Genomic DNA, 12,211 nt, shown 5'->3' on the forward strand with positions numbered 1-12,211 from the left:
GTGTATGAGTCAGTCATTTTTGAAAACCCGGACAAGTCAGTCGCTGCTTGAAATGAGATGCTTGGAGCTTCCATTCTCACTCACTTACGCTGCAGTTGTGTTTCAGTTGTGTGGCTTTTGCGTCCGTGTTTTTCCTTTAATGCGCTTGTGTGCGACATCTCAGCCACGATAGGTATATGTGCTCTAATGTGTGCTGCTCTAGTATAACCTGGATCTAGAGGTTGCGTCAGAGGCCTTTCACCTGCTTGTAGATAAAAGTCTCTCTATTTAAAGCAGGTCATGAGCCACTGTGCGATAAGAGGTTAGATAACAGTATTACCATGATAACATGTCTCGTACACAGTCACACAACACTGCTCCTCTGTATCAGTTCATACTCATACTAATGCACACAAGCAGGCCGAGTTCTTTTATTGCGAGATTCTATTGTAACTGTGGTTTAAAGTCCAAGACATTTACTTCAAAAATGTTTCTTTTATTGGGAATATTCCCTGAAGTGAACTAACCACAACCTTTCACTGAAAGTTTGTTGTTTACTGTAAAAACCTAAGTAATACTGACACCATTTTGTAGAAAAAAACAACAAATGTAAATTTAACAACGCTCAGCTGCCACATATAAACATTACAAACATCTAATGTACATTTTACATTCTACGGAATCTTTCTCATGAAATGTAAATAATGGTGTACAATAGTGAGTTAAAGATACTCGTCAACATATATCGTTAAACCAAATAAACAGCCTTGATGATACAATCACGTCCCCTTTCTCTTTTCAACATACTTGAACATACTTGATTTAAAAGAAGCCACATCAACCTCACATTGATTCAGTTGCATGTAGTTTTACAGTTGAGTTTCGGTCCAAAATCTTGTCTGAGGGGCTGACGTGTCCTCGTGACCAGCAGGTTTCAAACAGCACCGCTCATCTGCCCTTCCTCTGCGGACACTGGATCTTGTAGCCCACCCTGTAGGCCTGCAGGTACACACGTGCCTGGTTTATCCTGGAAACACAACCACGCAGCAGACACAGCTTTGTCACACTCTAATATTAATACACTATGATGTTATTCAACTTTTTACATGTTGGAATCATGGTCCACAAATTCTACTGTAACACACATCTTACATTTTGAAACATCCACCGAGGAAGTCATGTTTTCACCACTGTCCTGTTGTTGGTTGGTTGGTTTGTTTGTTAGCGCAGTTACACAAAAGCTACAGGACAGATTACCAGGAAACGTTGTGGAAGGACGCAGTATGGGTAAGGGATGACCCCAGTACATTTCGGTGCAGATCTGGGGTGGATTCAGTTCTTTTCTTTTTCTTTCTTTAACATTGCAAAATAGGGTCTTTTTCTCAGGGAATAATTTTATGATATTGATATTTATGAGTGTGTGCAATTTGGTGTGGATCCAAATAAAAATCTGGATCTAGTGAATTTGAATGTGGTTTCATACAGGGACTGATAGACCTTGGCTAAGGTGTGCACTCTACTCACTGCCATTCTAGTTATGCCATAGTATTTCAAGACCTTGGAAAACAATAGCATTATAGTAGTACTTTTATGACATGTTTAATGTATTTAATAAGTAGAAACGAAGATCAGAGAAGTTTTTGGAAGTTATTGTAACATTTTTGTGATAAAACACCAACCACCTGGTACCTCAACCAGGCGACAACTTGAACTACTTAATGCCAGAGGAGGCGACAGAAAAACATGTAACCTGTATTTAGTGCAAAGCTGAACTCCCAGGGGTCCACAGCGGTCAACGTAACTCTCCCTGAACGCCTTTCTCACCGCTCGAGCCATACTGACCACGGTGGTGACCACAGGACACGTCCTAGAACACAAACACACAACTCTGTATAAGGATTTAAACAACCATTTATTAAAAGATTCACTTTTGTCCCGATCTGTTGTTTTAGAACAGACACATATTTTTTGGGGTTGTTTTTTTGCAAAACCTTCACACTTGACATTTTCAACTGCTCATCAGTGATGCAAAGGTTAAGAGAACACCATCTGTCAAAGAGTAAACTGCCACTATCTCTAACAATTGATCTGACAAATGGAAGTGATCAAGATTTCCCATGTATTTTAGAAAGCATCTTCTAACGAGACCATTGAGTGATTAACAGTCAACACTAACTGAAGATTGTTATGTATTTGTGACTGTGTTGTTGCTACTCACAGTCGTTCACAGCGCAGGCCTGCGGTGCCCTCTGGACAGGTACACGTGTTGTGAGGACTGCAGGTGGCGCCGTGTTGGCAGGGCGGCACACAGGGTGTGGTCACCGCTGCAGACACATCACACAGAGAGAGTGTTAATGCAATGCAATGCAATGCAAAGGCAGGCAGGCAGGCAGGCAGGCAGGCAGGCAGGCAGGCAGGCAGGCACGCACGCACGCACGCACGCACGCACACACACACACACACACACCTGTTTCACAGAGGCTCCCAGTGAATCCTTTGGCGCAGCGGCACCTGTTGAGGCCCACACACACTCCTCCATTCTTACAAGGTTTCCGACACTGAACAGGTTCTGAAGGAGACAGGAGAGAAAACACAGTCTTCTCCTAAAGCTCAGAGAGCAAACACCCTGTGAGGTTTATCTATCTACTGGTATTTCAGTGGGAACATTAATTGTGTCTCTTTTACATTAATACATTAATATGGCCTCAGAGTTACACCAGGTCATTTTCCACTCTGTTTGTTTTGGAGGTAACATGACCTTGGGATGAACCTCTAGTCATTTCTTCATTTATATTTTTGCAGGCATGAGCTGGTGCTACACTTGCACATGTACAGAGCGCCACTGACTGGCTGCCTGGAGAACTACATTTCATAAGACAGTTGTTCCCAATCTTTATGACTTGTAACTAGTTCTGCTTATTTATAACTTGGGCTGAAAAAAACTATTAGTTTCAGATTATTGATCCATCTACTGAACACCATGTCCATTTGAAACTTGTTAAATTGTTGACATTTATTAGAAATATGATGATAATGATGATGATCCTAGAGATAATCGGTCATAAAGGACAATGAAAAGAAAGCAATTGTCAGTTTTGAGAGGCTGGAACTATTTATCAAAATATTTTGTTTTGTTTAATTTAGCTGTATTGACTGATTTACTATCCTTAATCTAAAAACAAATTCATGCACCTCATCACAGTAAAATTCGAGGTAATGTGGTTTTATTTCAAACATTCTGTCTTCTGCTTTGCATAAATTAGAGCAAGAAGGGAACAACACTCATAACTTCTATTTTTGAAGACTCGTTTTTTGAAGTTTGTTATAGATTACTTTATTTACGGGTTTAATTATATTGAAACACTTGTTTAAATCAGTCATGTACAGTGCAAAGTGAAATGTTTTAGTTATGTAACAATGGACCCATGCAGTGACAATGTAAGAGTGTGTAGAATCTCACCTATCTGGCAGCGCGCTCCTTGCCATCCATCAACACATGCGCATTTGTTGACATCCACACATCTTCCACCACTTTGACAGGCAGGAGTGCACAGGGCTACAGAACACACACACACACACACACACACACACACACACACACACACACACACACACACACACACACACACACACACACACACACACACACACACACACACACACACAGGTTTAACCCATATTTCATCAGGCAGTGCTGCTAGCAAGCCCAGAGGTAAGAAGATATAATTGACAGATCTTTAGTGTAACTAAGGTAAAATGTTCTGGTGTTTTTCTCACTCACGCAAAAGGCACTGGTGACCGGTGTAGTCAGATGGACACTGGCAGGTGTCAGGCTCCACACAGCGACCCCTGTTAGCACAGGGCAACTCACACACCGCTGACAGGATGAATTTCAATTTAATCATTGCCATTTGGGGTTTTATGGTTTTATGAATAAAGTTTGCAGTAAAAGCTCTAAACAAAACTGATACATTATTTAGTATAACCAAAGTTGAAAAATGTATAGAATAGGAGCAACGTGTAACAACACAGTACTTCATACCTCGAGGTAAGAGTTGGTGCCCATAAAACATGACATGTTTGTAGTGAAGAAAATTAATAGGATTTTCAGCCTTTATCCTGAAGTCTTATATTACTTTCTTCTGTATCAGGGTTTTTTGTGCCGTCTGCTTTGTTTCCTTAAAACCAATCTCTGTGTTTACAGACACTATCTCTGGAGTGTGTGCCTCTACACAGTCGGGTCACTCTTCATCAGCCTTCGTGTCAGAGGGGATTTACCTGTGTGGCAGCCTGCTCCGGTCCAGCCGGGAGGACACAAACACTTGTTCCAGCGCATACAGGTTCCTCCATGGGCACAGGGCGGAGAGCACATGGCTGAAACACAAACACCAAAGATGGATTTCGTTCAATTTCATCCATCCATCGATCATACCAACTCCCTTTAAGGGTCCTATGATCACCCATGTAGAACAGTGCAGGTTTTTACCTGAGCAGCCCACACCAGGGTATCCGGGAGGACAGTCACAGCTGTTTGGAGCCACACAGACACCGTAGTTCTGACAGCTAGGGTCACACACAGCTGGAAGAGCAGATTCATATAGGTATTAATAGATTAAAAATGTTTTTAATCGTATAAAAAGTCACATTTAATGATAGTATCTGCATGATTCGTTATGATGACCAATGTAAGTTGACCGACTCACGCTGGCACTTGGTGAGGTCATCGGTGCGAACTTCATACCCCTCCCTGCAGGCGCAGTAAAACCCACCAGGGTGGTTCACACAGAGCTGCTCACAGCCTCCGTTTGTAAAGTCCCCGCACTCATTCACATCTCATGACAAAGGACAGGGAGAGAAAGTTAAACAGGTGGAAACGTCTGGGCCCAGCGTCCACAGAAGCCAGGCAATCAAATTATGATTAAAGAAAGCTTGGCCCTGGCTGAACTGTTCAGGCTCATAAACGACTAAGCAGTGTTTCTCACACTTCATTTTAGATCCTTTTATAGTTGTTGAGATTCTAGCAAAAGTTTTAGTTAAAAAATATAATAAAATGTATAAATAAACAGCTTAATTTCAGTGACAACTCTAAATATACACGATCAGAGCAGCAAGTTAACAGAGGTATAGTGCCGGTGTGAGGAGTGACAATGAGGTCTCACCCACGCAGCTCCTCAGGTCCTCGCCCAGCTTCCAGCCTGTTCCACAGCTGCAGCGGACGCGGCCCTCGGCCCCCACCGCGCACACGTGGTCACACCCGCCATTTCTCAGCTTACAAGATGAAACATCTGATCAGGTAATAAAGAAATTACTTCAACATATATCTATCAGCTGAAAAGACTGGTTTGCAGTAGTTGATTGAAAGATGAATGATCAGCATCTATTTTGATAACTGATTAATCTGTCAAGTAAAAGTGCCAGAAACTCCCAGAATTCCAGTTTCTAAATTGTTTTGCTGTTATTTGTCTTGTTTTCTAGCCAACTAACATCTTCAAGTTTGACATGTCTGACATCTGAAAATAATTGACTAATGAGAATGGTTGGCAGATTAGTTGGAGCCTTAATTGTGAAGATATATGACCTTTAAATTATCTTTTGTGAATGAATGAATCATAAAACAAAAGGGGTTCTCCTGAGAAAACATTTTTTTCTGCATAACAGAATATTGTTTGTAGGACAAAGAGAAATGTCATATTCAATGCTGTCTGATATACATAAAGAAGGTATAGATATAATAGACGGTATTCCTAGACTTTTATTCAAGTCAGTTATAGAAAATCCAGTGGAGCATTTTAAAAGGTGAATTTTCTTTATATAATTTATTAAAAATCTGACAGCACTTTACATTACATTACAGAGTGTAATGTCCACAGTTTACTGAGAAACCTACTGCTGCAGGTGTGGTTGTCCGTGTCCAGCAGCAGAGGGGGAGGGCAGTGGCAATCATGTCCTCCTGGAGAGTTGGTGCAGGAGTGGGAGCAGCCGCCGTTCTGGAGTTTACATTCATCAATGTCTGAGTGCACGCACACGCACACACACACACGCACAGACACACACACACACAAGGTAAACATGTTTTTAGACGGAGGACACAGTACATTTCCTGTGCAAGATCTCCGTAACTGATTCTGGCTTCATGTCATTTTACAAAATGTTCTCCTAGGAGACCCACTAATTTCCATGTGGAAAAGATGTTCCTAAACTAACAAACACACACACACACACATGAGACATCTGCATGCTGTTAAATTGCCCATGTTCATACGGCTTTAATGACAGAAAACGAGTTTGTAAACAGCAGAGGAAAATGACAGTGTGTCGGCGAGTGACTGACCCACACAGGTGCGGCGGTCGATGTGCAGCTGGTAGCCGGGCCTGCAGGAGCACTGGAACGATCCAAGAGTGTTGATGCACATGTGCTCACAGGTCCCATTCAGCGTCGAGCACTCATCCACATCTGTGGGATCAGACACGCGTGTTTAACTCATGACCAAAGATGGCTCTGTGCTCGAGCTCATTCAGTTTAAGCTGTTTGCATTTCAAGTTAGCACTTGTTTCAAGGGGCTTGGAGGACCAGGTGAGTGGGGTGTGCAACAGGGAAGCTGCTTGTTGGCTTAAGGGACCAAAAGGGGCCCTGGCTATTGAGGATGATGCTCTGGTCCTGGGAGACGTGATCTCTTTGCTGCGCTCTGGTGATGAGCTGCAGAGTGATTTTGAAGTCCCCTCCACCTGAGTGCAGACTACAGGGATTAGGGCCCATCTTGTGAGGCAGCATAGAGCATATACATTCTTCCACAGGCTGCAAAAGTAATTCAAGTTGGTTATGGTGTGTCTGCTGTATAGTAACTACTGTGCCCTCATATAGGCACAGTTGGGTGGAATCGTACTTCTACAGCCTCCTGAGCAGCTGTGGCTGAGGAGGAACAGTGGGTACTCAGGTCATCCACCAACCACAGCCTGGTGGTTTAAACCCTCCCATCCATATGTCGATGTGCTGTTGGGCAAAACACACTGAACCCAAGTTTCTCCCAGGTCAGCACTTTGAATTGTGAGTGCATAAATGTAGAAAGGCGCTATGTGAGTGCAGCAGACAAGATAGCCCACTTATTTGTGAAATCTCACCTCTCAGGGCCACAAAGCCAGTTGAAGGTTTTCTGTTTGTATTCAGAACTTCTCAACTATACTCATTGTGTGTTCTTTACATTATAAAAGCTACTCAGGAGGTAAATTGGAGAATTGGATACAGTGTTTACCTGCAGTTTGCCTTTCGCACATGCACAACACAGCTGTAGGTTCTCTGCACAGACTCGTTCATAACAGCAACAAATTCTTTTCAATATTCAGGCGAGAGCTGGCAGGAAGTGACATACAGTATTAATACCGCAGAATCAGGTGATTCACGTGATTTTCTCGACGACACACAGACACAGTCGTCAGCTCTTATAGCCTCAAACTCTCTTGACATCTACATCGATGTCTTCTACGTGTGTGTCACTGCTTTTACACCGGGAGATATTTGTTTTCTTTTTGTTTTTTCATTTTCGCGTCTGTCGCGTGTTAGACGCGCCATCAACCCCCCACAAACAACCTTTGGGACCTCTGGTTGACATGCGGTTGTACTATGTCTTACTTGTGGCCCAGATCTGGCAAACAGGAGCGGACTGCCTGAATGCCATCATTTAATGAGGTATTGGCCAAAACATATTTTCTATAGGGGAAAGATGATGATACTGTCAGTTTTGTCTGCGCAACTTATGTCAGCTGCTTTATGTGAATGGATCAACAGCTGACCTGTGTTTTACCTGTGCAGTTGTGTCCGCCCTGGTCCAGCTGGTATCCGGACCCACACTGGCAGCTGTAGCCTCCGGCCTCGTTGGTGCAGTTGTGTTCACAGTGGCCGTTGTTCAGTGCGCACTCATCGATGTCTGTAAACAAGGACAATCCTAAAGGACTGGTGTCTGGTGGGCATGTGGCCAAGTGCTGCTGGCACACACCAAGAATTGTTAACATGACACAAGGATCGCTGGCAGACACTTAACGATACTGAGCACCACTTGAGGCACGCACATATGGAAAACACACGAAAAAAAACACACACAAGCACACACACACACACACACACTGCTTACCCACCAAAACAAGAGTATCCATCCCCATTGAAGCCCTGGTAACATTGGCAGAAATACGAGCCAATGATGTTGCCACAGCGAGCGTTGGTATCACAACCGTGACGACCAAATGTACACTCGTTGTCATCTTGAAAGAAAGAGCACATGCTATTATTTACAATTTCTTTCGAATCTGATTCAATACTCAGTCCTTTTCTATTCCCCACCCGGGACAGTTTTAATGGAAGACATAAAAACAAGCATGGGAACACACACACACAAGGAAGCTGAACCTGTCCACGGGAAACAGAGTTTTCCCAGGGAGCAACGTCAGCACTAATTACTTACCTTCGCAGTGTGTGCCGTTTCCCCGGTAACCTGGTCGACAAACACACTTATAGCTCCCAAGCGTGTTCTCACACACACTCTGACCATCGCACACCGCAGGACTCTCCGTACATTCGTCCACATCTGGGACAGAGAGACAGAGGAAGACAAAGAGAGGGAGCGGTTCTTAATAAACAATGATACATTTTATTGTCAAGGTCATCTGTGAAATGCCCCCCCCCTAATGTGTCCCCTCAACACAATGAGAAGCTTCTAATTACAAGGAAATATTTTCCCTGCTCTTTTATTAGAGAGAATTGGGACGATTTACAGAACAAGACAGGAATAAGTCCTTGGAAGATTGGTGACAAAAGGTTTGAGAGAACAAAAACAGAGAGAAACAAAAACAGAGAGAAACAAAAACAGAGAGAAACAAAAACAGAGAGAAACAAAGCAGGCTGGAAGCAAAGCAGCAGATTAAAGCTCACTATTGCTGCAAAGAATTCCTTCCTGTCAGCTGGAGTTATCGACTCTGGGTCAATCTCAGTGAAACATGAAATAACGTGTTAATACCAGGTCAGATCTGACCATCGGGCTGCTCCTGCTGTGCTGAGGCTTAACCACCGACTCACCGACACAGGCGGGCGCCTCCGCTCTGAAGCCCGGCTGGCACTGGCATGTGAAGCTGCCAGGAGTGTTCACACACACGTTTCCCAGCTCCCGGCGACACAGCTCCTCGAAGCTGCACTCGTCCACATCTGCAGTGAGAGAGAAACCAACCAGCAAGAAGCTTTAAACAGGAGTCATCAGTTTGGCAAAGTCATGGAGGTTAACATCAACATTTTGACCTTCCATGTAATTTCATTGATTAATTAATTCAGTGTGTCAACCTGTGTTTTGCCATAAATACATTTTTTGAACATTGTGGTTTTACATTTTATTAGTTGTGGTTTAATTTTGGGAAAAGACTTGTGTGGTCTGATCAAATTTGAACAAGAGATCAGCAAACTGCTCAGTAAATTTGTTTTCCAACTCTTGCTAAGTAATTTTGTTTGAGAGACTAAAATCGCAACTACTGTGCATCCATATCCCACAGTCACACAAAACACACATGTCAACATCAGCCTCACCCACGCAGCTTTTTCCAGTGAGGGCGATTACATATCCTGCAGGACAGGAGCAGGTGAAGGAACCAGGGGTGTTCTGACATTCAGCCTCCCCCTGACAGGCCTGCAGACCCGTCACTGCAGCCAGAGCACACTCATCTATATCTGAAGGACACATTAGGCACACATGCATTAAAACCATACAACAGAGGATGCATGGTACGGATTCATCTCGGACACTCTCCTTTCAATCTCCTCACACACATACCCTGCATTATTTCGGCATACAAATTAGAGTCAAACCAATATGGCTTTTGCTGATGGCGATTTTAGGTAGTAAACTTTTTTGATACTGACATCAGCTGATGCATATATTTAAAAAAAAGTACCTTGGCACCCTCCAGCGGCCATCAGGTAACCACGGAGACAGCTACATGAGTAAGAGCCGGGGGTATTAGTGCAGCTGGCATACAGACCACATGGTCCTTCTCCCCCACACTCATCAATATCTGTGGAGCAGAGTGAAAATAATGTTGAACTGAGGTCACTGTGTGTGCACATAAAAATGTGAAACATGTTCTGGTGTCATGTAGCAACATGTGCTGTTCAGATGAACAGTATTTATTATAGTGCTGTAATATTAAAGCATATTTCCTGGAGGGAAAGTTGTGTTAGCTTTTTCTAATGGCCGGCTTCTTTCTCCACATTAAAAACACATTTCCCACAACATCCTTACACAAAGTGATCGTTCTCTTAGGGGATCAACATTTTGGAAATATTTTGTCTGTTGCCTGTTCAATCATTGCATCAATATCTTTACAACATATGATGTAAATGGTTTAAATGCAGAGTCGTGGCTCTACTCACTCGTCCCCTGATTTGAATCAAGCAATTCCACTGATTTCTCAAAGAGAATACAGTGATCATTTTATTGATGTTCCTTCACTACACTTATTATCTTTAAGCTCTGGTTTCTAGGACTAGACAATAAAACAATATCAGTAATTATCGCAATATAGTTTTCATTAATAGCAATAAAACAAAGGTTCCATATGTATCAATGTATTGCTGATGCATTGTATGAGTACAGTTAAAAGGTAGAACACATAATTGTTCTACCTCAGATTTGTCAAATGTTTTGCTGTTTATCAAGTGTTTGTCATAAAGAAGAATTTAAAACCACAACCTTCACTCAGGAGCAAAATCAGTCATTCATCAGTATCAACCAATATGAACATTTTTATCTTGTGGTCCAGCCGTACTGGTTCCTGCTGCTGATTCTGTCCCTCCTCACCTTTACACTCAGCAGCTCCGTCCAGAGTGAAGCCCACAGGACAGGTACAGTTGTCACCAACCTCCACCATGCCAGATGCAGGACAGCCACATCCAGAGCTGCTCTCCAGCATCACCTGGTTTCCTGGACACTGAGGTGCAGGACTGGAGCTCGGAGAATTTGTGGTTGTCAAGAAAGTCGCTGATGTAGAAGAAAAAAGATGCAATTTTAGGGAGAAACTGAAAAACAAGTCAAGAGAAAAATGAAAACAACAACTCACACGTGGTGGGCGTGTGGCTCGGCGTCGGTTCACTGAGATATCCGATTGCATTTTCAACCACCTGATTGTGAACCAGAAATGGAGTTTAATTGATGGCATCGCCCCCAAAAAGGGACATTTGTAACTTTGCAGACTCTCAGGGGGTTTTCTCGCCCACTAACCTGGATCTGTGTGATCTCCTCTGTGGGCTTCAGGACTTCATTTGCATTTTCCTCAGGGCTGCTCAGAGGCTCGGCCGCAGACAAACCCAGCAGCAGGGCTGACAGGAGGGTCCACATGTGAGTCATCACCTGAATCTGTGTGGAGGAGAAGGAGAAGGAGAAGGAGCTGCTTTAACTGAGCCATCGTTAGCAAAGACAAACAGATCAATGAGACTAATGACTGAGAAATGAGAGCTTCAATACTTAACAGGGAAATCACACTCATATGGACTGTGTGTGTGCAGCAGCAACATAAGTCACACAGTGCATGTCCAGGCAGGCAAAACAACAGAGGGGTAAGAGCACCCTGTTATTAAGTGAACATCAACCCCCTGGGCTGTCTGCACAGAACAAAAGAAACTTACAGCTGCTTAAATGTGCAGATACAAGTTTTAGACATGGTCAGCTGGATTTTGCCTCATGTTAAGTTATTGTAATGTATGAAAAGAGTTAGTAGTTGAAAACCTTTTGTGGAACCTTGTATATTTGTGAAAACAGCAGAGAGACTTGTGTGGGACTAACTTAAAGAGTAATGAAGCACGGTAAAAGTAACACACTCGATTGAGCCGACTTACCCGGGTTCGATGCGCTCTCACTCAGAATCAGGGCTCCAGGAAATAGAAACAAATAGATTTCCAGATGTGGAGGAAAAAATCGCTCTTCTATCCTCTCCAGATGTGGACTCACAGTCACACTCACTCAGCCGCAAACCAGCTCTGTACTATTAAAGGAGGGGGGGGGGGGGGTCTGTTCACCACAGTAGTGACTCCACATCCTGTTCAGTACCGTCCCATTCCACAAATCCCAAATCCCCTCACACACACACACAGAGCGAGGGGGAGAGAGAGAGAGAGAGAGAGAGAGAGAGAGAGAGAGAGAGAGAGAGAGAGAGAGAGAGACGGGGGGCTGCTGCATGGTGCCCCTGCTCTGAACCCTGCAGG

At 43.5% G+C, this 12,211-nt stretch overlaps 1 protein-coding gene across 1 annotated transcript; it reads right to left on the reverse strand.

The window, feature by feature from the left end:
- Window positions 1–55: 55 nt before the first annotated feature.
- On the reverse strand, window positions 56–11,995 carry si:ch211-221n20.8 (latent-transforming growth factor beta-binding protein 4). Its single transcript, XM_034582644.1, has 22 exons — window positions 11,847–11,995; window positions 11,232–11,366; window positions 11,071–11,131; window positions 10,812–10,991; window positions 9,907–10,026; window positions 9,542–9,682; window positions 9,044–9,169; window positions 8,433–8,555; window positions 8,110–8,232; window positions 7,779–7,901; window positions 6,311–6,433; window positions 5,867–5,989; window positions 5,139–5,264; window positions 4,683–4,811; window positions 4,466–4,558; window positions 4,258–4,353; window positions 3,761–3,856; window positions 3,440–3,535; window positions 2,447–2,548; window positions 2,198–2,303; window positions 1,730–1,846; window positions 56–1,006 (listed from the first exon to the last, which is right to left on the reverse strand). Exons 2-22 carry the CDS (start codon window positions 11,355–11,357, stop codon window positions 928–930), a joined length of 2,409 nt encoding a protein of 802 aa, XP_034438535.1. The 5' UTR covers window positions 11,358–11,366; window positions 11,847–11,995; the 3' UTR covers window positions 56–927.
- Between the last annotated feature and the right edge of the window lie 216 nt (window positions 11,996–12,211).

Source organism: Hippoglossus hippoglossus, chromosome 4, assembly GCF_009819705.1.
Source record: "Hippoglossus hippoglossus isolate fHipHip1 chromosome 4, fHipHip1.pri, whole genome shotgun sequence".
NCBI lineage: Eukaryota > Metazoa > Chordata > Actinopteri > Pleuronectiformes > Pleuronectidae > Hippoglossus > Hippoglossus hippoglossus.

Excerpts from the sequence above, each read along its gene's own strand:
- si:ch211-221n20.8 (XM_034582644.1), bottom strand. The coding sequence starts at position 11,357 with ATGACTCACATGTGGACCCTCCTGTCAGCCCTGCTGCTGGGTTTGTCT. Across the intron at positions 5,265-5,866 it reads GGACAACCACACCTGCAGCA|ATGTTTCATCTTGTAAGCTG; the intron begins GTAGGTTTCTCA and ends TTACCTGATCAG. Across the intron at positions 4,354-4,465 it reads CCCTGGTGTGGGCTGCTCAG|CCATGTGCTCTCCGCCCTGT; the intron begins GTAAAAACCTGC and ends TTTGTGTTTCAG.